Below are 22,190 nucleotides of genomic sequence, written 5' to 3' on the forward strand. Positions count from 1 at the left end.
TAGACCAGAGAAACACATTCAGACACTCATATGTGTATAGGAAAGAATTTATATAAAGAGTAATTGTACATTAAGAAAACATCCCAGCCCAGTCCAGATCAAGTCCATAAATCCAATATTAGCCCATAGGCCCAATCCTAGTCCATAAATTCCTCTTTAGACTCATGTAGCCATGCAATAATGCAGAATGCAGGAAGATCACAGGCCAGTGGATGGAAAGTCTTGTGGATCCAGTGGTAGCAGTAGGAGAATCTCAGCACAGGCATGGGTCTCCATGTGGCTCCTCCAGCTCCAGGGCTCTCACTGCATCAGTGTAACTCCATTAGGCTAGGCGTCAGTAATGTCTCACAGATAGTATGCCTATGTCCTGCCTCCAATGAGCTATTTATCTCCTTAGCACCTCCAAATGAGGTCAAGTTGTGACTTGATTGACGGGCTAAACTCCACCCCTTCACTCTTATGTCTCAAACTGACAACAGATTATGTACCTAACATAGCCTCCTATGAATATCGAATGGATAGCCTTTATAAACAGGCATGGTTGCAAGTTGGGATGCGATCTGCATGGTCAGCAGTTCAAAACCACCAGCAGCTCCGCAGAACAAAGACTGGGCTTTCTACTCCCATAAACAGTTACGTTCTCGGGAACTCACAGGATGCACTATGAGTCAGTGTTGACTCAATGGCAGTGAGTTAGTTAGTGCAAATTTAAGAGTTGAATCTGTGCCCCACTCCAAACACGCAGCATTTAAACAAACAAAGACATGAGGGATGATGTCAGTGTTGGACGAGAGAAGGAAGAATCGAGTGAATTCTGAAGGTCCTTGGCTTCCCCGATGGGCAGTCCAGTTGTGGATTGGAGATAGCTTGCCGCAAAGCTGGGATGGAGGATAAGCAACCTAACTCTGGGAACCATGGTCAAGCTGAAAATGGACCCAAAAGGAAGTGGCATCACCTCTGAAATAATAAGGCAAATCAGTAAAAAAAATTGGAATCTAACTGACAAAACAAAACAAAGTCCTTTTTTCCCACACAATGGTAATACAATTGGCCCTCCATATCAGCATGAATTTCGCATCTGTGCATTGAGCCCCGGAGCAAAGTATTCAGGGGCAGAGAAAGCAGTCAGGTGGCCAAAGCAATCTCTCACAGGCGAAGAGGAGGCATAAAGTGCTATTGACACAGCATTTACATCGCATTAGGCATTATAAGTAATCTAGAGAAGATTAAGGCCCAATGGAGGGTTGGTGTAGGTTATCTGCATCTACAAAGCCATTTCCTATAGGGGACTTGATTATCTGTGCTTTGGCGTGTCTGCGCGAGTCCGGGAACCAGTCTCTCCTGGAGACGGAGGGACGGCTACTTTATTGAGAGCTTCCTATTTTACAGAAGCATTTCCGTGGATTCCATAAGCGGGTCCTCTGACTCCTCAAATGTTTTGTGATGATCTCAACTTTAGAGAAACACACCTTTTCTTTTGTACATCTTTATGTGTAAAAAAAAATGTGCATTGGGTGAAGGTTTACAGAACAGCTAAGGAGTTTTCCATGGACATTTTGTGCCCCTTTTGTTTCATCCATTGCCATCCCCTCAAGGGGACATCCGTATCCCACAACCTCCTTGTAGTCTCTTTCGTTTCCTGCTTCCCTAACGCTCCTGAACTTTGCCCTTGAGTAAATGCTACATTTTTTATCTCAAATAGTTCTACGCTGCAGCCACCTCACTAATATTATTGCTCCCCTTATAGATGATCTATTGTTTGGCTGAAAATGTAATTTAAATTCAATCCAGAAGGAACATGGTTTGGGGGTGGGTGGGGGGCTGGTTTCCACTGGTTTCCATCTGACCAGTAAGCCCGGTCTGTTACATGGATTTTAGTTTTGTTTTACGTTCCCCGCAGTCTCCCTCATCTCTTGCTGCTGTGGTTAGGTGCCATCAAGGTGGTTCCAATTCATAGTGACCCGATGTACAGCAGAGCCAAACACTGCCCTGCCACTCGCCATCCTCACAATTGTCCTTATGTTTGAGGCCATTGTTGCAGCCACTGTGTCAGTCCATCTTGTCCAGGGTCTTCCTTTTTCTCACTGACCCTCTGCTTTACCAAGTACGATGTCCTTCTCCAGGGACTGCTCTCTTTGACAACAGAAACTTCTAATGTGCCTCCTTTCAAAGTAGTTCATAGTGGCTTCTGGGCACCATCTACTTCTCTGGTCTCAGGATATTGGGGATGTTTTTTTCAGGTGTTCTATTGGACCATTGGGCTACCCATTTCTATGTGTCTTCACTTTATATAACTCTTCTTTGTGCCATACAGGGAGAGACCAATAGATACACCTTAGATCACTACTCAGGAGTTTTAAAGACTCTAGTCACCATGTCACCAACGAAGTATGTAGCACATTGTCTTTGCGGACTATGTGATGCCAATGGGCATAGGTGCCCTCTGAGACTATGGTCCTTCAAGTGACTCATTCCCTTGAGATTTTTGCTTATGTCTGTGAAGCTTTCACCCATCAAGAGGTTACTGTGTGAGCAGAAGAAGGGAACAATTCAGAGTCTAAAATCAAGAATGGCATGCATTAGGGCTGTATCCTCTCATGATACTATCCAATCTCTATGCTGAGCAAATAATTCGAGAAGCTGGATAATATGAAGAAGAATCCAGCATAAGGATTGGAGGAAGGCTTATTAATAGCTCTTGATATGCGGATGACACAGCCCTGCTTGCTGAAAGTGAGGAGGACTTGAAGGCCTTGTTCATAGAGATCAAGGACTGCAGCCTTCAGTGTGGATTACAACTCAGTGTAAGAAGAGCAAAAATCCTGCCACTGGACCAGTAGGTACCGTCATGATAAATGAAGACATATTGAAGTTGCCAAGGATTTCCTCTTGCTTGTATCCACAACAAATGCTCCTGGAAGCAGCAGTCAAGAGATAAAATGATGCATTGCTTTGGGTAAATCTGCTGAGCACACCCTCTTTAAAACATTGGAAAGCAAGGCTGTTTCTTGGGGCACTAAGGTGCATCTGATCCAAGTCATTGTATTTTCAATGACTTCTTATGCACGTGAAAGGTTAACATTGAGTAAGGAAACCTGAAGGAGAATCGATCCATCCAGATTATGGTCCTGGCAACAAATATTGAAATGGCCATGTGCTGCCAAAAGAACAAGCAAATCTATCTTGGAAGAAGTGAGGCCAGGGTGCTCCTTAGAAGCAAGGATGTTGACACTTCATCTCACATCCTTTAGACATGTTACCATGAGAGATCAGGCCCTGGAAGTGGACATGATACTTAGTCAAGTGGAGGGACAGCAAAAAAGAGGAAGCCGTTCCATAGGATGGGTTGACTCCGTGGCTGCACCAATGGGCTCAAACGTAAGCGACATAGCACCAGGTGGTGCTTCACTCTGTTGTGCAGAGGTTTGATACGAGTGGGAACCAACCCAATGACACCTGATAACAACAGCAAGTTTTCTTCCCTTTGCCCCCCCACCCCAACCTCTGCCAGGCTTAACTATATTTGTAGATAGACTCCCACTCTTCCTCCCACAACCTGTTCGGCCGGCCTGACTAGAGACATACAACCCTTAAGGGACATGTCTACTTCTTCAAGATGCTCTTTTACAGCCCGGGAGAATCTTGACCCCCAAAATGCTTACATGTGATCAAATAAAATACAAACCCGTTGCTGCCAAGCTGGTTCCAAATCATGGTGACGCCGTGTAGGTCAGAGGAGAGATGAGTCCCACGGAGTTTCAGTGGCGGTGGTCTTTCTAAACTACAGCAACCAGACCTTTCTTCCTGGCTACTTTTGGTGAGATTCAAATTGCCTCCCTTTGGGCTAATGGCTGAGCAGATACTCCATGAGCCATCCAGGTGGTGTACCTGTGAGAGGGGCTACTTAAACGCTGGGAGAATTTGGATTAAGTCACATCCACTCATGTACTACACAACTACTCATACAGAGCCCACTCCTCGTTGCCAAGAACTGGCTTTGGTGGTGAGGATGTAATGGTGAGCAAAAAAGGCACGGTCAGCTGCTGAGAATATGGAGATGTGCTTTTCCTTATGTCTCCCCAAACCCTAGATGTTGTATATAAGACAAAGAAGATTCTGGAAAATGGAGAGATGTCCAAACAGAGCAGTAAGGCTCCTTGGGACTTAAAGACCGACACAGAGATTAGTCGTGTGTGTGTGTGTGTGTGTGTAAATGATATAAAAAGACTTGGATTATATTAATATAGAAAGACTCGTACTGGTATTGATGTAGACAGGCTTGGAACCAAGGAAGCCAGCAACCCTAAAACCCTGAAACATAGACAATAAAGGCTTGTTAGTTGTAACTAATTGACTAGGAAGGGGCAGCAGAGAAAGGCAGACCCCTAAGGCAATAGCTGCTGTACTGCCAGCAAATACCACGGGAATTCGCAGTTCAAGGCCCACCCATGTCTGCAAAGGCTGCGTGGGGAGCGTAGACTTCCTTTCTGTAATGAGGTTCTCCAGCCCCCAGTGAGGTGGTGTCAGAGAGCCCAAACACCCAATCCTACTGAGTCAGTTCCAACTTAGGATGACCCTATAGGACAGAGTAGAACTGCGCCCGTGGGTTTCCAAGATTGTGAATCTTCGGAGTAGACAGCCTCGCTTTTCTCTCACGGGGTGGCGGGTAGATGTGAGCTCCTGACCTGAAGGTTAACAACACAGCTTACATCACACTAAGCCACTAGTGTTCCTTAGGGTCAGAGAAGACCATGCAGGAAGCTGGGAGTTTCATCTGCATAAAGCCTCAAACTAGGGCCCGCGGGCCACATGCGGCCCGCCGAGGACATTTATCTGGCCCGCCAGGTGTTTTTGTCCCGCTTGTTTCTTCACTTCAAAATAAGATATGTGCAGTGTGCATAGGAATTTGTTCATAGTTTTCTTTAAAAACTATAGTCCGGCCCTCTAACGGGTCTGAGGGACAGTGAACTGGCCCCCTGTTTCAAAAGTTGGAGGACCCCTGGATGGGAGTGAAGGCACCCACCCATTCAGTGAATTAGACCATGTGGTTAATCTTGGACTTCCACCTCCACCCAATCGCCCCACCCCTCCCTTAGAGTCCATTCCAACTCCTAGCAACCCTGTAGGACCGAGTGGAACTGCCCACGTGGGGGTCTGAGGCTAGACATCTTTACCATAGCACACAGCCTCATCTTTCTTCTTTGGAGCCGTGGGTGGGTTTGACGTGTAACCCATTATACCACCTGGGGAACCGAAATGAGTCAGTCCTACCACTGCTGAAGGGAGGTATCAGTGAGGTCATGTGGGACAGGGAACTAACTCCCACAGCCACCCAGCAGTTGTGTGTTTTGTTAACACTGGCCACTATGCATCACAAAGGCACCTGATAGCAACAAAAACCAAGTATCCATATTTAGAAATACAATAGATTTTTGTATACTCATCTAGTTCTGTGACTTTATTAGTTTATTCTAGGATTTGTTTGCATATTCCTGTGATTTTCTATGTAAATGATTATGTCATATGCAAATAAAGGTGGCTTTATTTCTTCATAAATTGTTTGCTGGTTTAATGTAATCTCTTTCAAAACCTCAGCAAGATTTTCCTATAGCTATACACAAGATTATTTGAAAATTCATATGAAAAAGTCAAAGGATTCACATAGCTCAAGCAACCCATTGTCCTGGAGTCAGTCGATCCAGCTCAAAGGCAGAGTAGAAATGCTCTGTTGAGTTTTCAAGACTAATTTTTATGCAAGTCAAAGCCACATGTTTCTCCAGGAGAGTGGCTGGCGGGAATCGAACCATTCACCTTTTGGTTAGCATCCAAGCATCACTGCACACCACAAGCCTCCGTAAAATAGCTAAAACCATTTTTAGAAGAGGAATGAATTTGAGAGGAACCAGTGTACCTGATTTCCAGACTTGTGTAACAACAGCAAAAAGCCCTTAAAAATCTTCTGCTCCCAGAAAGCTGTTTGGCTGTAGCCAGTATGTTTGAGGCTATATTTATCTCTCTTCCACACTTGAATGATTCGCCCAGATCTGCCAGCTCCCCGGGTCCCCGTGGGCTCCTGATTCTGACTTGTGAATTGGTAGGTGGGTCAGGAGTGGGTTGGCTGGGTGTCACAGATGCATCGCAGCCTTGCAGTGGCTCATGTAGCCTCAGACCATTCCTCAGAATCTTTCCCATTTCTCCTTGCAGTGGGGTTACCATTTCTTAGCTGTAGATACCATCCATTGTGAGTGTGTGTGTGTGTGTGTGTGTGTGTGTGTGTGTGTGTGTAGGGGGAAGTCTTCTCCCCCTGGTTTCTCCATGGGGGTCTTTTTCTTGCTACTCTTGTATTCAACATATCTGCTAGATAAACTTCCATGCTGTTCTTATCATTGGACTTGGACTGTGAGCTTGAACACTTGGAAGATTAGGGTCCCAGTCTGTACAAAAGAAACACTGGCCACTGCTCAGCCCACTTGAAGGACCCCGAGAATGAAATTCTTCAGAGTCATAGCACTGAGGTCAGTTGCCGCAGTCTCTTCTGTAAAGTTATATGCATTTTTAATCTGATCTCACTTGAGGAGTGAAAGACTTCCTATCTCATCAAAGAAATCCAGACATCAGCAATCAGCTATGAAACATACTTTTATGTGGGTGGGGGTGGGTGGGTGAATGGGTGTAAAACTATGGAGAGATGGATAAAAAATTCTAATAATAACAGTACTGGCTATAATTATTTGGGCATTATCTCACTGCATCCTTTAAAAAGTGAGATAGGGAAACCAAAGCTCAGAGATGTTAAACACCTGGTCCAAGGCGGCACAGCTAGTAAGGCAGAGGCAGGATTTCAACTTGGCCTTGCTGCGTCCAATCATTGTATTTGGCCATAGGCAGTGCTGTCTCCCTGAAGATCACATGCCATCTTCAGTGTCTCTGTTGAGTGACACATGCCAGGGTAGCCATGAAAGTGCTTCTCTCTCTTCTAGTTGGCCAATGGCTCACTATGTTAGCCCAAGGCCATGCTGTCCACAGGCTGCTCTCAGCTAGCGACAGGATATTGCAGGAAGCATGGCAGGTCAATTCCTGAAAGATAGGGACTCCTTTGACTGTGACTTTGACTCAAAGATTCCCTGTCAATTCTTGCCAAACTTTCTATGAACTGCCTGCTAATCGAGGACTCTTCTACTCAACATTGCTTGCTTCTCTCTCTCCCTTACAAGGGTCAGATCTTCAGCTCAGTCTGATGGCTCCCAGCTAGTCCCACTTCATCTCACGAGTTGTTTCCTCTCCTACATTGTTTTGCACATCTAATCCGATTCTTAACTTGACTGGACAGCAATCCTCTCTTGGCATCTGCTTTTCGGGGGAACTTGGAAAAACAAGCATGCCTTCCAGCCTCACTCCCGGTCTCCTCCATCTCTGACCTTTTCGGTGACATGGCGACAAAGTTGCTGATGACTTTCAGCAGCCTAATGAGGATGTTCGTTCCCGGAGGTTGTTCACTTCTCCTTGTTGACGTTACTTCCTCTTGAAGGAAAGTCAGGCTACTGAACACAGGACTGGAATTCGCCTGCCACACATTTTTTCTTCCTTACTCAGGGACGGCATTTAAAGAGAAGGGATGCCATCAACCAAATCACCAATATCCTGAAATTTCTAGACTTTGGGGAAGGGGCCTAGCTCTGACATGCTCTGTAGGCTGGTCTGTGGCCCAGTTCTGCCTGGTGTGGACTTGAGGGGTTGGGTCATTTGGCTAGGAAGGCAGTGTAGATCACGCGGTACAAACCCAATTCTAATGTTAGACAGAGCCTTAGTTCGGACCCTCTTGAGCTGTGCATCCCAACCACTCTGATTAAAAACCTTCTCACCTGTAAAAGGGGATCACATGATGACTATCGGGTGAAGTTAGGGAACACTTAGAGCCACAAGTGTCCGCAGGTGGAGGAAGCGATTTGCTCAGTGACACACAGCTGGTAGTTAGTAGGGCTGAAATCTGAACACAGGCAACTTAACTCTACTATCAAGTATTAACATGTTTTTTTATTTTAAATTTGTATTTTTTAACATGGCAAAAAAAAAAAGTGAATGACAGAGATTGAATAATAACACCCGAGCCCCAGGATCTAAGCTTTACTTGAAAACATTCTCCTCTAGACTTCCCAATTACATAAACCAGTAAATTATCTTTTTCTGGTTTGTTGTCTCTCTTCTACAATCCAGACTCACCGCATCGATGTGTCACTTTGTTTCTCTGTAATCGATCTTGTGCACTCTTCTTCAGTTGCACTTCCTTCTTTTTACTGTGGACTGGACCATGCATGGGGGAAAACATGCAAGACGCAGCTGCACACAGCCCAATTCATTCGAACACTGACAGCGCCCAGAAAGCTCCCCCCCCCCAATATATGTGAGCCTCTCGTTTGTTTTTAATCTCTCACCTCCCACCTCAATACAGCTTTCTCAGTCGGCTTCTTTGGGTATGAAAAACATATTTATTAGTTTTTCTTTTATGTTAGTGGTAAAATGGAGCACAGAGTATTGACTTAATCACTATGCTAGAAGGCTAGTGACTTCTTAGCATACATCTCATTCTGAGTTAAACCTAACGTGACTCACTCCTGTTGCGTGGATCTCAACCCCTAGTGACCCTTGGAAACCATAAATTTTTACCGGAGCAGACGACCTGATTTGTTTTTTTTGTTTGTTTGTTTTTAGCTTGAAGTGGTTGGTGTGTTTGAACCTCAAACCTTGTGGTTAGCAGCCCACCTCATACCTCATAGAACCACCGCCAGGGTTCAGAGTTAGTGCAATGTATATGGGAACTTTGGTCGTTATCATAAATAACATCTTCTCTGCTACAAATACTTCATGTATATGCACTTGTTTCTCCAACTGTTGATCGACACCAAGAAAAACCTACTTGGTCAGACTTAAATGAAGCAATAGACATAGAATACATAGTGCCTGACTTCAAGACAGTCCCCGCTTCCCTCCATCTCATTCCTTTCCTCTTTTCTTTACCACAAAGTCCTTGATGCCTTTGTGGGCAGAACTCTTAATGGGACCACCTACACACCTGCCTCCGGGCTCGGTGGCCCCTCGCCCCTATACTCGCTCACCTGCTTCAGGGTGAGGTTGGTTTTACTTTTTAAGCCTTCAACTCCAATTTGATGAAAATGATTTAGGGTCACATTGATGGTCTTTGAATATCACCTGATCATTGTGTTTCAACTTGATCTTCCTTAAGGAGGTCCGGATAGAAGTGAGAGCAGTCTCGCTCTCTCTCTGTTGCTGTTTTAAGCCCTGTAAATGGTCAGGTGTATTTACAGCACCCAGTGACCTCATGTGAGAGAGTACAACTGACTTGTACAGTTTTCTGGGTTGGAATCTTTAGGGAAGAGAATGACCTATGGAGCCACTGAGTTTCAAACTGCCAACCTTTCTCTAAGATCTACTGATTTTGAGGTGATGGGCATAGTGAATATTTACCACTTGTTTCTCCTGTCCAGCATCTGAACTACCCATCTGTATACTGGGTGGATTCTGAGGCAGATGCAGTGTCTCTTGAACCCATCAGGGAGTGACGAGCGACTTGGTCACTCCATGCTAGGCATCAACAAAGCAGGAAGAATGTGAGTGGGCACCATTGGAGATGGCAATCACATCCAGGTTCTGGAAGAAACAAGCTTTCAGGGTTATCGCTGCTGGTGCTGATCAAAGAATCTCAGGCTTGGTGACAGTGGCATTGGGGTCCTTGGAGGATCAGTTCTGTGGTGTGATTTTAGCTGTAACTGGCTGTGGATCTGGACCTTTCAGCAATTCGCCGACTCCTCTGACTTCCGTTTAATGAATTCATTTTCTCGTTAAACATTTGTTATTGGTTGCTTACAGTGAGAATGCTGATGAACACCATGGGAGAAGGTACGGAGAATAGTATCCGGTCGTAGAGTTTCGTCTTCTATTGCAAGTACACACATTCCACACACACACAATGACTGATAGCTGTAGCAGAAGTGCTTCTTATTTCCATACATCTATTAATATGATATACAACTTTAATCATGGATCACACATTTGAGGGTCAGACTGTGCCAGGCACAGGACCAGGTGCTGAGGATCAGTCACTGAGAAAAATAAATACTCCTTGGACACACAGCGACAAGAAGACCTGATTTTAGTAGTCCTCTGGCTGTTTTCATCTGTATTTCAGATTCTGTTTAATAACCCTTTGCTTCTGTAGATACCCTAGGGAGTTACGACACAGACTGTTAATCAATTTCCTCTTTATATCCAAAAAGGACATGAAGAGGCTTATGAAAAATTAGTATCATATGACTGCAGCTTAGTAAAACCAATGAGTAGCAAACAATAAAAATCAAACAGCATTTAGTAAAAGGAGAGAGGAACGTGAAAACAGTATTGAAAAGTCTTGTTCTAAAGACGGAGCATGCGAACGCCCGGACTCTGGGTGATGACGAGGGCCCATGAGGAAACATAGCCGATGGAAGAAAGCCTTTTTATAAAGTCCTCTGTTTAACAAGAGAAACCTGTTTTTCCTGGATCGAAATATTTATGGTGAATTTTTCGGTAGGCCCTCAGATAAGGGTGTTGAACACTTTATAAAATAAGAGGAAAATGCATAATTGGGATGTTTCTATACTTACATCTGCCTGTTGGGGGCACCAATGAGGGGCTGGGTAACAGATGGCAGCTTCTCTTAGCTCAAACTAGGGAAACCTGTGACACCTTCCGTCAGTCAAAGTGGCACAGGGAAAATTTTTTTTCATTGTTTTAAGTGGAGACTTTGGATGCTTCCAGACCCCCCAATTCATCCTGAATCACCCACCGAACCCAAAGGAGCACTAATAGATGGTCTCCACAGGCACAGACCAAAGCTGTGGTGACTTAAAAACAGGATGCGGCTGAGTGTAGTTCCAGGGGGAGATGCTAGGTGGCGCCACGCTCGCTGCTCAGAGAGCATGCTGCCTCTTGAATGTCGGGCTGATAAACAAATGCTGAACCCTGGTTTTCCTAAATTTTTTTTTTATATAAAAAGGAAAGTCCTTTTCGATTTTTCTTGGGAACAGGCACTAATGCCGGTTCACCATGGAAGTCAGCTAACATAAAGCGAACTTCTGAACAGCAGGAGAGGCCTGTGTCAGGCGTTGGGAGGGGGTGTGTGTATTTGTAAAGTCCGGTAGAACACGTTTCCGGGGCTTTTTCACTAATAGTGGTTCAAGACAAAAACGCCACAAGCACAGAGGTGTCTTATGCGAGCGGCAGTCCATGTAACCTGTGGGCAACTTACAGCTCCTGGGATATTTCCCGCCAGAGTTTGTGACAGGAACAGAAACCCTGGTGGAAAAGTGCATTGTCAGTGTGGTGTGTTTACTCCTGTGGATAAGGGCTATTCCTGACTCTCAGCCTGCCTTTCCCAGAGGAAAGCGTCATGCTGCCAGCAAGGGAAACGGTAGCCCATTCTAACCTTAGGCCATAAAAAAGAAACAAATAAACAACAAAAAAAACCCAAATTGCCATGGAATGCAATGCCTCTCTCACAGCCGGGGAGTTAGGCATCCAGTGAGGATGGTGGTGAGAATGGACATAATGTCAGCTCCAGAAAAACCAAGTTCACTGACATCGGGTTGATTCTGATTCACAGTAACTTCCCCTGTTGAGCAGAGTCGAACTGCTCCTTTAGGCGTCCAAGACTTGACATCTTCACGGGAGCAGACAGCTCCATCTTTCTCCCTCGGAGTGACTGGTGTGCTGGAGCCACTGACCTTATGGGGAGCCGCTCTTTACACAGCCTCCTGTGCCACAAGGCCTCTGTATAACATCGGATACTATGGGGGGATGAGGGAAAGCTTCATGGAAGAGCTGATGTTCAGAACAAACCACAAAGGAGATGTGGCAGAAGGCACATTCCAGGTGTAATGACCAGTAGAAGAACTCATTGAGAGAGGATGCGATTGCAGCCCTGGACACCATTCTAAGGCGTTTGAAGTCCATGAATGGCAGCTGGTCACCTGAGAGGGTCAGGCAGAGACAACCTCTCCTATGTTTTAGAAGCCAGGTCTCCTTAATGGTACTACTTCAAACAGCACCCAGAGGTCATATGTGGTTATTGATCTCCAGGGATGTGGCAACTGAGAATTAAGACATAGGACCCCTGGTGGTGTAGTAGGTCATGCATGGAGCTGATAACTACAAAATCAGCAGTTCAAACCCTCCAGTCACTTCCGGAGACAAAGATGAGGCTGTCTGCTCTCAGAAAGAGGTACAGTCTCAGAAACCTAAAGGGGCAGCTCTTCTTTGTCCTATAGGGTAGCTGGGCTGAAATTGACTTGATGGCAGTGGATTTTATATAAGTACAAAGGCGTCTTGGTGGTCTTATGGCTTAGGCACTGGGTTTCTATCTGAAAGGTTGGCAGTTCAAAGCCACCTACGGGCCACTACACTGGAGAAAGAGTGGCTAGCTCCTCACGTGAAGGCTTGCAGCTTTGGAAGAGGTGGTGGTGCGAGTAAAGGGAGAGAGGCTGCTGAACTTGACTGAGGATAACCAACAGTTAGGAGTCCAGTGGCAAAGCCACCAGCAGCTCCTCAGGGGAAACCCTGGGCTTTCTACTCCGGAAAGTTTCCAGAGTCACTATGAGTCAGCACTGGCTTGATGACAGTGGTGTTTTTTTTTTTTTGAGTCAATACTAAGAAAGACCAGAAGATCATGGTACCACATAGAGTCTACATGTTAGACCAAGGCAGACCTTTTCCAAATGGGCTGTGCTTACAAGTGCAGGCAGCAGACGCTTTGGGACAAAGCCACTTGTGTTTTTTGTTGGGTGGGATGGGGCTTCTTTGGTAGAGTCACCTGAGGGCAGGTGACAGATTACAGGAAATCCAGGGGAGAGCGCTGGTGAGGAGGGGAAGCCTCGCTGGGCTGGCGGGTCTGGGGCTGGGTTCTTTGGTGAGGCTAGTGCTCTGGGGAAGGTTGGTGTGGACCAGGAGGCTGGAGAGGGCGGAGCAGACAGGGCTGAAGGCCAGGCTGTTAGATGAAGGAGCCTGTGAGGTTCATGGGCAGGGGGGGGGGGATGGAAAAGGTTAGGAATGAAGAAAGACAGCCGAGAAGAGGAACTGGTGCAGGAGACGCCTGAAACACACACCAGAGGAGGTCTCTGATGCCCCTCTTTAGCTCTGGAAGTCCACCTATCCAGGGTGAGCACCTCCCCTGGGCTCCGTGGGTCAGGATCTTGTTGGGGGGGGGGGAGGGAGAGGTAAAGCCCCGGTGTTGCTCTGGCCACCCAACCTCACCTAAGGGCCTTGGAGAGTTGTAGGGATTGGACCGCGTATGTCCCCGTGGCCCAGGGCTTACCTGGGGTCCGGTAGGCTGTGAACCCAGTCTCCAAGACTCCACCTCCAACCAGAGCCTGGGCTGAGTAAGCCGCCTTCTCCAGCCCCTGGGCTCCAGCTAGGACTGCAAGGCGGGCTTTCCCCGGTAGGGGCGCTGGGCCCCCGCGGATAGCTGGTTCTTGCCGCTCAGAAGAGCAGGAAGAGGAGGAGGAGGAGAGAGTGCGCATCCACCCAGGCTTCCAAACTTTCCGTCGGAAACCCACTGAGGTCAGGTCGCGCCTTATTCTGGACTAAGCGTTGAAAGCGTCTGCATTCTCTGACCCACTTCCCTCGATTGCAGTGTCCATTTTAACTCCCCGTAGAAAGCACATTCACTAAGTGGGGCTCCAGGCACCTCTGTGGTGGTTTTCCAGCCCTTACCTCCTCTAGCCTTCCTGCCTCAGGAAAGAGAATTAGAAAAATTTCCCTCCCTCCTCAGCTTCTCCATCTCATTGTTCTCTTTCTCCGGATATTCGGTGCTCCCTTCTCCTCACCTTCCCCATCCGTCCCCCTGCATTTGTCTCTGTTTCAGTCATCTCCCACCCAAAAGAACTTCCTCTAATTTCAAAAAGGGAGGCAAGGGGCTGACGGGCTCTCTCTGGCTCTAAACCCGTTCTCTCCTTCCCACTACTCTCCCAATAGCTCCCTAACTCCTCACCCCTGGGACTGACCCTCAGGACATCTCAGGAGCTTCCCTGGGGCATCTTGTGTACTCAGGATTTGTACATCAAGGTGGCCTCCAGGTCTCCTCCCCCATCTCCAGCCTTCCCTCTGCTAACGTGGGGGGCAGAGGGTCCTTGCCCTCCTAGTGCCCTGGCTTGCACTCCTGCAAGCAAGGCCCGGATTGGGGGCAGCGCTGCGCTGGGCCTGGGGACAGGCTATCTAGCGCTCCACTTAGACCAACAAAATCCAAGAAAACACCTGTGCCCGCTCAGAAACAGATCTGGAAAGAGTGAGTGCGCGGCCACGCCGGCCCAGGCGGGAAGATGAGTGCCCGGCTTTCCTAGTGGGCTCAGATCCTCCTTACTTCCCCTCTCCCGAGTTCCGGTCGGCACCCCTGGAGGAGACTCCCTCACCTAGTGGCCTCCGCCTCCCTCCAGGGCCTCCATGGCCCTAACACCCCTCGGGGAAACTCGCCTCCCGTGCTCTGGGGCACAGTCAGTGAGAGGTCCCCAGAGGAGGGGGCTTCCCAGCGACGCTTTCCACTCCGTGCCACTGTCCGACGACTCGCAGGTCCGAGGCACGCCAACTGCTTGTGCAAACGCAATCGTCACGGACACTCACACTCACCAGCGCGTGCAAATACGCACGCACGCATCTGCGCGTCCACGGTCCCTCAGTCAGGCACCCCCACCCCTCGGTGCCCACCCGCCTGCCAGCCCTGGCGCAGCCCGGGCCTCACCTCTCCAGCGGGCGGGCGCGCACGCACGCTCACGCACGCATCCCCGCCCCCCCGCGCCCCCGCCCTCGTTGGGGGGTCGCAGGCCGCAGGGGGCGCCCGGCTGGGAGGGCCCGGGAGCGCTCTCCGAGTCCCGACTCCATCCCGCGCTTGGCTCCCGCGCGCCGCCCGCGAAGGCTCCGGGCTGCCCCGGGTTCCCCCGCGCGAACAGTTGGCGCTGGAAACACTTTACTCCTCCTCATTCTCCTAGTCCCCTCCCCGAGTGACATCCTGCGCCCCTCACAACACCCCCCCCCCCAACGTGGCGAGCGGCGCCTCCCAACTCATCGCCAGGAGCCAGTTGGAGGCGGGCTTGCTGAGAGCCGGGATTCACGGGCTCCGCAGGCAGCTTCTCCTCCGGGATCGGGCTGGCTGCGCTTATTTTAAAATAGAATTTTCTAATTACCTTCGGACACGCCTTTGAAAACATTTCGGGAGGAGCTCGGCGGGGTGCTCAAGCGGAGGAGAGGAACGCCCCGGGGCCATTTCCCGGCTCCCGCCGGTCGTGGGATCCCCCCTCCGGCCCGGAGAGCGCGCGGGCGCGGGGAGGGACGCGCGGAGCGGAGCGGCGGGGCGCGCCAGCCGGAGCCGCCCCCTCCCCACTCCCCCGGCACACTTGCTGGCTGGCTCGCCGGTGCGCGCGCACCCCCCCCCCCCCCCCCCGCGCCGGACCCGCACCTCGGCGGGCGCCACACACTCGGTCGCCGGAGCCGCGGCAGCCGCAGCGGGATGGAGGCAGCGCGCACGGAGCGCCCCGCAGCCTGGCTCGGGGCGCCCCTCGCCCGGACCGGGCTGCTGCTCCTATCGACGTGGGTCTTAGCAGGGGCCGAGATCACTTGGGGCGCGGCAGGCGGTCCCGGCCGTCCCGGGGCCCCGGCTTCGAGGCCACCCGTGCTGCCTCTGGCGCCGAGGGCAGTGGCAAGCCGGTGGCCGGAAGAGCTGGCGATGGCGCGGAGAGGCACCGCGCTGGGACGCCGGCCCGGCCCGGAGCTGCTTCCCCAGCCAGGCGGCGGTGAGAAGAGGGGAAAAACTGGGGGCGCACCGGCGGCGAGCTCGTGGTGGGGCCAGGGCGCCCCGGCTCCTAGAAAGGCGGGCGGCACGAGGAGGAGTCGCCGCGCGCAGCCCCCCAGCACCCTGGAGAGCGGGGACGCCTGGGCCACTGCCCTGGACGATGGTCCTAGAGCCAGCCTTACAGTGGACAAGGGACTTCGGGAGGAGGGGAAGGCGCCGCGGGCCGGGGGCGCCGCGGCTGTAGACCTCCTGCTACCCAGCACCTCGTTCGCGCTGACGGGGGACTCGGCCCACAACCAAGCCATGGTGCACTGGTCAGGACACAACAGCAGCGTGAGTACTCTCCAGGCGGCCAGTCCGGGAATGGCGGGGACCAGAGCGGGCATGGGGGGGGGGGGGATAGTTCCCAGGGTCGCCTTGATTTCTAGAGAACAAGCTCATCTAGTATTCCACCCCACACCACCCCGCATGCCCCCAACAGGTTCGCTGAGTTTGTTGTTGATGGTGTGTGCTTTTGTTTACCTGAGACCCCAGGGAAGGGGCCACCCAGTGTGCAGCTGCAGCAGGCAGGGCTGCCCTGTAAATGAGCGTGGTCACTTTCTACTGACTTGGCTGAAGAGTGTTAGTTATTTTTCCTATTGGGGCATGGGTGGTTGGCATCCTGGGAGAGGGCATGGACTGGTTTGGGGAAGGAGTCATTGGACAGACTGATTCTTGCCAAGGCTAGACAGACATCTCCGCCCCAGAGGGAACCTAGGGATTGAGACCCCTCAGACTCCTGGAGATGGCTGTCCCCATCCACAAGGCTGGGCCAGGCCAGCTCCAGCCTTGGCCTACAGGTGACTGGGCGCCCTCGTAAAGCCCAGGCAGCGTTGGGAAAGCTATGGGAAAGGCAGTAAAAACTTTAGCGTGAGGGGAAATTCATCCTCCTTCTGCACTCCACGCCCTCATAGCATGCACAGCACACGCACACCGAAGTCGCTGAAGGCACAACTCGCACCTCTGCTGCCGCGTCTTGCGCCCTCTAAAGCCAGAGGGAGCGGGAGTTGGGTCCCTAGGCTTTCTGTGCACATCTCCACTCCTCACTCTTAGCCGCTGTTGTAGAGGTGGCTTGGTGGCTGCAGGCACTCTGGGTTGAGGTGCCACCTATGGGGAGCATCCCTGCCTGGGCAGCTGCAGAGGCAGCTTGTGCCAGGAGGGCCCCCACCACCTCGCAGGAACACCAAGTCATGCAATCCAATCCAACAAGGAGGGGGAAGAGGAGTGGGGTGCTTCTGGGGGGGGGGGGAGGAGAAGGCTTTCAAGGTCTCCCATCGTTTCCTCCTTATCATAGCACCCACTTCAGCCAGCCTGGCAACACCCTTTCTGGACCAGAGCCGAACCTGGCAGTGGGCTGCCTGGGCCCCGTGGGCGGATGGCAGATGTGTATACAAGCAGCTTTGAGGAGCTCTGTTGGTGGAAACACTCCCCTCCCCAGTGCTTTTGTCTTTATGATGGACACCTGGAAAAGTTTCCTCGGGTAATGGGAGGGGGGGTGCTGTCAGGAATAGGATGTGTTATAGTGAAGAGCTGGTCAATTGGGGGCTGCAGAGCTAGGCACCGGGAGCATTACTCACAGTTTTCTGGGTCAGAAGGACACACAACTGGGAGCTCATGGCAGCTGGCTAACGAATGCTGAGAGACCTGGGCTTCACCCCGTGAAGACCCTTCCACGACTCGGGCCGGAGAGCTCCGGGGCTCAGAAGTGCATGACTTGTGTGTGACTCCACAACGATGGCGGCTGCAGACTTCGAAGTCCCCAGAGGACTGGGGTGTGGACTTGTCTGAGGGAGGACTTGGGGGAGAGGAGATGCTCTGACAGCTGGAGTTCTGAATCACAACTCACGCTTGTGTGATAATTTGGAAATTTCTCTCTGTGTGCATGCGTGTGAGTGTGTGTACACGTGTGCACGCGTGTGTGAGTTCCTGCCCACGCAGGTCGTGGATCTGATGTGTGGAAGTAGTTGTATCCCTAGGAGGTGAGGTGGTTGGCTGCACAGTTCTGTGGCTTGAGCACTGTCCCCTTTGGACAATATCAAGCCACACTGCCTGAAGAGTTTCCCTATGTCCCTGCTTTTATTTTAAGGACAAAACCTCTGAAGATGAGACTGGAGAGAAAATGTTTTCTGCAAATACTAGCTAAACAGGCATGGTTTTTCCTGCCCGTATTCAATGCAGTGTGCAGCAGACCGAGAGTCCAGCTCTGTGCTCCCTGGGAGATGGCTCTTTAGCCAGAAGAGGGCCAAGAGAGCTTACGGGAGTGGACCACCTGGAGCTGGAGTCCCCAGCGACTGAGATTCCAGTGCCCCACGAGCACTCCAAGAGGTTTATTGGTCCTGCTCATGGCCATCCGGGTGCCTAGGCAAAGGGAAAACAGCTGCCCCATCCTCTAGGATCACAGGGGGCTGTCGCTATAGTTCCCAGACTTAACCTACCTCTTCTGGCCATATTTGCAAGCAGTACCAGGGAGAGAGGGGTCACTGCGTGTGTCAGATCCCTGCAGCTTCCCAAGGAAGGCCTGGCCCTTGCCACTTCGGGGAGAGAAGGGAGCCCCTTTCTACACAATCACCCAGTGGACTTTCCCCTCCGCCCCCTCCTCCTTTCCGGAGGGTAGAAAAAGAAGATGCTATGATGAAAGCCAGGTGAGGAATGACAGGGAAGATAAATCTCCCGGGGTTCCCTTCATCAGTGCTCCTGAAGTGGAGGGAGACGTGCCCACAGACAGAGAACCTGGGGCTCTTGGGATGGAGAGAGACTTTCATCCTCTCTTCCAGAATCCCTCCAGACTTCCATCTGGCTTTCCCAGTGTTAAAGTCGTTCTTCTCCAAGCAGGCCACTGGGTTCATGTTTAACACATGGTCTTTGTCTGGCCCTCCTTCCAGTGCTGTTGATGAGCTCCATGACTTGGTATGACTTCTGTTTGGGAACAGCTTTCATCCCCTCCTGTGACCACACATGGAATGCCAAAGGACAGAGTTGGCAGTCAGGGATGCAGGAGTCAGGTGGTAGCAGGAAGGGGATTCGACGCAGGGACGCTGGGGACAGGAGGAGAGCCTTGTCTAAGCCTTGGGTCCTCAGACTGGGACTCCCAAGCAGGAGGTGAGCAGCAGGCATGAGCCAGGAAGGAGTTAGGTGAGTGACTGACCGGGTCTGGGCCCTTCCTCTGAGCATGAGTGCCTTGCCAGGGCTTTGAGGTGGGAGCTGTGTGAATGCAGTCTTAAGACCTGGGCTCTAGGGGTGGGGCTTGCTGCTCCTTTCCTTCAGGTGTCTCCAGCTCATGGATGAGTTCCAGAGTGTGTCACCAACATCCCAAGGGAGCCAGTCCCCATAGCTTACAGGGATACAGACATACACATTATCCTGGCTGGCGGTCCCCTGCCTGCCTGCTCTGTTCGGTGAGTTGGCAAAGGACTCTGGGGAGAGGCATGTTGGGAAGGCACAGTGCAGGCTAGAAGCTCCCCTCTTCCAGAGGTTCACCTTTTATAGGGAGGCCGTGCCCAGAGCTCTTCGGAGACTGCTGAGGCCTCTCTGAAGTTCGTCCTTGCCCCTCACCCACTGCTTGCTCTCCGCTCAGTAGCTCCATTTGCAGGCTGTGGCTCCTGCAGGGAGCCTGTTTAGAATGACTTGCCAAGCAGTTTCCAATTAATGCATCCTCCTGCCATCACACTCTACCTTCATGCCCAGCACTGGGGAGAAGTTGATCATTCCGGGTCCCCTCCCAGTCACCCTCTCCTGAGCTTGCTGGGCAGTGGATATCTCTCTCTCTCTCTCTCTCTCCCAGGCAGGATTTCATATCCTTAACTAATTCAGCTGGACCGTGTTCTAAAATATTTACTCCTAATGTGCAAAATAGTGACAGATTTGCTCAGATTAATTGTATTTCACTCACTGGAGCATCTAATTGTAGCTCCCCAACAGATTTTTCAAATAGCACTTGGCTGGATTGCCTAGCCTTCCTCGTCCCTGCTCACGGCCCCCTTGTCACAATATCTTAATGCATTTTGCCTTCTCGGAGGCTTAATAAAGAAGCCTGCCACTGAAGCCATTCTTCAGGGGTTTGCCAAAAAGAATCTGTTTTTAATTAATATTACAAGGGGAGCCATCCCAGTCGAGATGTAGCTATGAGATGCAGTGGGACCTAACAGCACTAATTGCTCCTGGTCACTGTCAGCCAGGTGGGCGGGGAGGGGGAGGGGAGGAGGGGGCTGGACACAGGCTGCCCTGGCCTTACAGGGTGTGATTGGTTCCTTAGCTCCTGCAGTGATTTCCAAGTTGAGCAGAAGTTGCACACCCCGTCATTGGGAGGCCTAATTTAAGGATTGCAGAAATGCTCATGGATGGAATTTGCTTTGTAGCTGGCAAAGAGGGAATGTTGGGAATTGTTTGCTTTTTATTATTTTCTCCTTCCTTCCTTCCTTCCTTCCTTCCTTCCTTCCTTCCTTCCTTCCTTCCTTCCTTCCTTCCTTCCTTCCTTCCTTCCTTCCTTTCTTTCTTTCTTTCTTTCTTTCTTTCTTTCTTTCTTTCTTTCTTTCTTTCTTTCTTTCTGCCTTTCCTCTCCCACAGTTATCTTAGATTTAAGGGCAAAGGGGAGTTAGTGGCCCTTAGAGGCAAGAAGGCTCAGGTTGCAAGAAGAACTGCCTTTCCCATCCACTCTGTGGCACTGGATGAGTCCTGGGCCCTGGGACAGCCCTTAGGGAGCAGAGAGGTCTGATGGAGCGAGAGGGGTGGAGATAGGAAGGTTGAGCCCAAAGCTCAGGTTTATACAGGCTACAAGCGCTGGTAGTGTAGTGGTTACCCGTCAGGCTGCTAATTGCAAGATCAGCAGTTCAAAACCACGAGCAGCTCAGCAGGAGAAAGATGAGGTTTTCTACTCTCATAAAGGGTCACAGTCTCAGAAGCTCACAGGGGCAGTCTTACCCTGTCATATAAAGTCCCTAGGAGTTGGTATTGACTCAATGGCAGTGAGTTTTTTGTTTGTTCATTGGTCAGGAATGGATTGGCAAAAATCTACTGTGGCCTGGTGACTTGACTCACCAATTTATTTATTTATTTTATTGCTTTATCTCTTCTTTGGGCTCTTGGCTGGCTTGAAGGGACAAATGTCAAAAAGTTAGTTTTCAGCATTTTGGGAGTGGAATGGGAAAATATGGACTGTGAGTGCCTCCTCGCAGGTCACTTTTGGTCAACAGGATGAACTGCCTAATCACGGCTAGCCATGATTTTCCCCTGAATGACCTAATGACCTCATAACAATGAAGTGCTCGCGGTTGTTGGCAGGAGAGACGGGGAGCTTTGCTTTACAGGTCATTGGCACTTGAGGACATTTGATTATGTTAGTGCATGAATGGTAGTCCCAAGCCTTTCTGAGCAGATACTGTGAAGTAATCAGAGACCCTTGTCCCCAGGATGTAGACAGTAGCTCATAGTCTGACAGCTATTGTAACCAGTCGTTTGTCCAACAGGTCTACATTCCAGCTGAAGAACCTTTTCTAAAAAAAATCATTTTATTGTGGGCTCTTACAGCTCTTATGATATTGCATACATCAGTTGTTTCAAGCGCACTTGGACATAGGTTGCCATCATCACTTTCTACACAGTTACCTTTTATTCCCGCTCAAGTCCCTTTGACCTCTTGTACTATTTTTCCTGGCAGTCGAGTGTCTTCATTGTAGGGGGCTCAGAACACTTCAACCTCATCTTTGTTCTCCAGTCAACTCTCAGGTCAGCCAAGCTCCTCGTTGCTCTAAGCTCCTTCTTGACAACAAGCCTTTGGCCAGAGGTCCCCTCCGCTAAGGTACTCTTCATCCGCTATTGAAATGGACTGAGTACTCCAGGTATCATTCACGACTCAAGCACAGTGGCTTGATGAAACCTTCTGTAGAAAGTCTCTCAATGGATCCCACTGCCATTGAGCTGACTCTGACGCATACCAACCATATCATGTAGGATTTCCAAGTTTGTGAATCTTTATGAAAGCAAACAGCCTTTCTCCCAAGTATTGGCTGAATGGTTGGAATGACCAATCTTTCAGTGAGCAGTCAGTCTAGCGCTTACCTGACAGCACTACCCGGGTTTCTAGCTGGCATTGATTTCTCATTTACCTAATTGTTTTATAACTTACTGTATCACACATTGGATCGTTGTTGGTTTAGTTCTTGCTTCCTTGACTCTTGTATGATTTTGAGTGTTCTAACGAGAAGAAATAAAACAGCACATGCCCCACGGGTGTGCAGCACCCTGCTTGGCGCACAGCTCAGCACCTACTTACTGACTTGGATTTTGGAGCACGGCCATGTTTTGGCAGTGAGAACAGGAATGGAAG

The 22,190-nt window shown here is 50.2% G+C and overlaps 1 protein-coding gene across 1 annotated transcript in view; it reads left to right on the plus strand.

The window, feature by feature from the left end:
- Window positions 1–15,547: 15,547 nt before the first annotated feature.
- The window catches only part of SORCS3 (sortilin related VPS10 domain containing receptor 3), a 682,071-nt gene continuing 675,428 nt past the window's right edge, over window positions 15,548–22,190 (plus strand). The window contains exon 1 of the mRNA XM_075534344.1: window positions 15,548–16,162. Within this exon, the coding sequence (XP_075390459.1) occupies window positions 15,548–16,162 (615 nt within the window). The remainder of the gene's footprint in view (window positions 16,163–22,190) is intronic.

The sequence above is a fragment of the Tenrec ecaudatus genome, chromosome 16 (assembly GCF_050624435.1).
Source record: "Tenrec ecaudatus isolate mTenEca1 chromosome 16, mTenEca1.hap1, whole genome shotgun sequence".
Taxonomy (NCBI): Eukaryota; Metazoa; Chordata; class Mammalia; order Afrosoricida; family Tenrecidae; genus Tenrec; species Tenrec ecaudatus.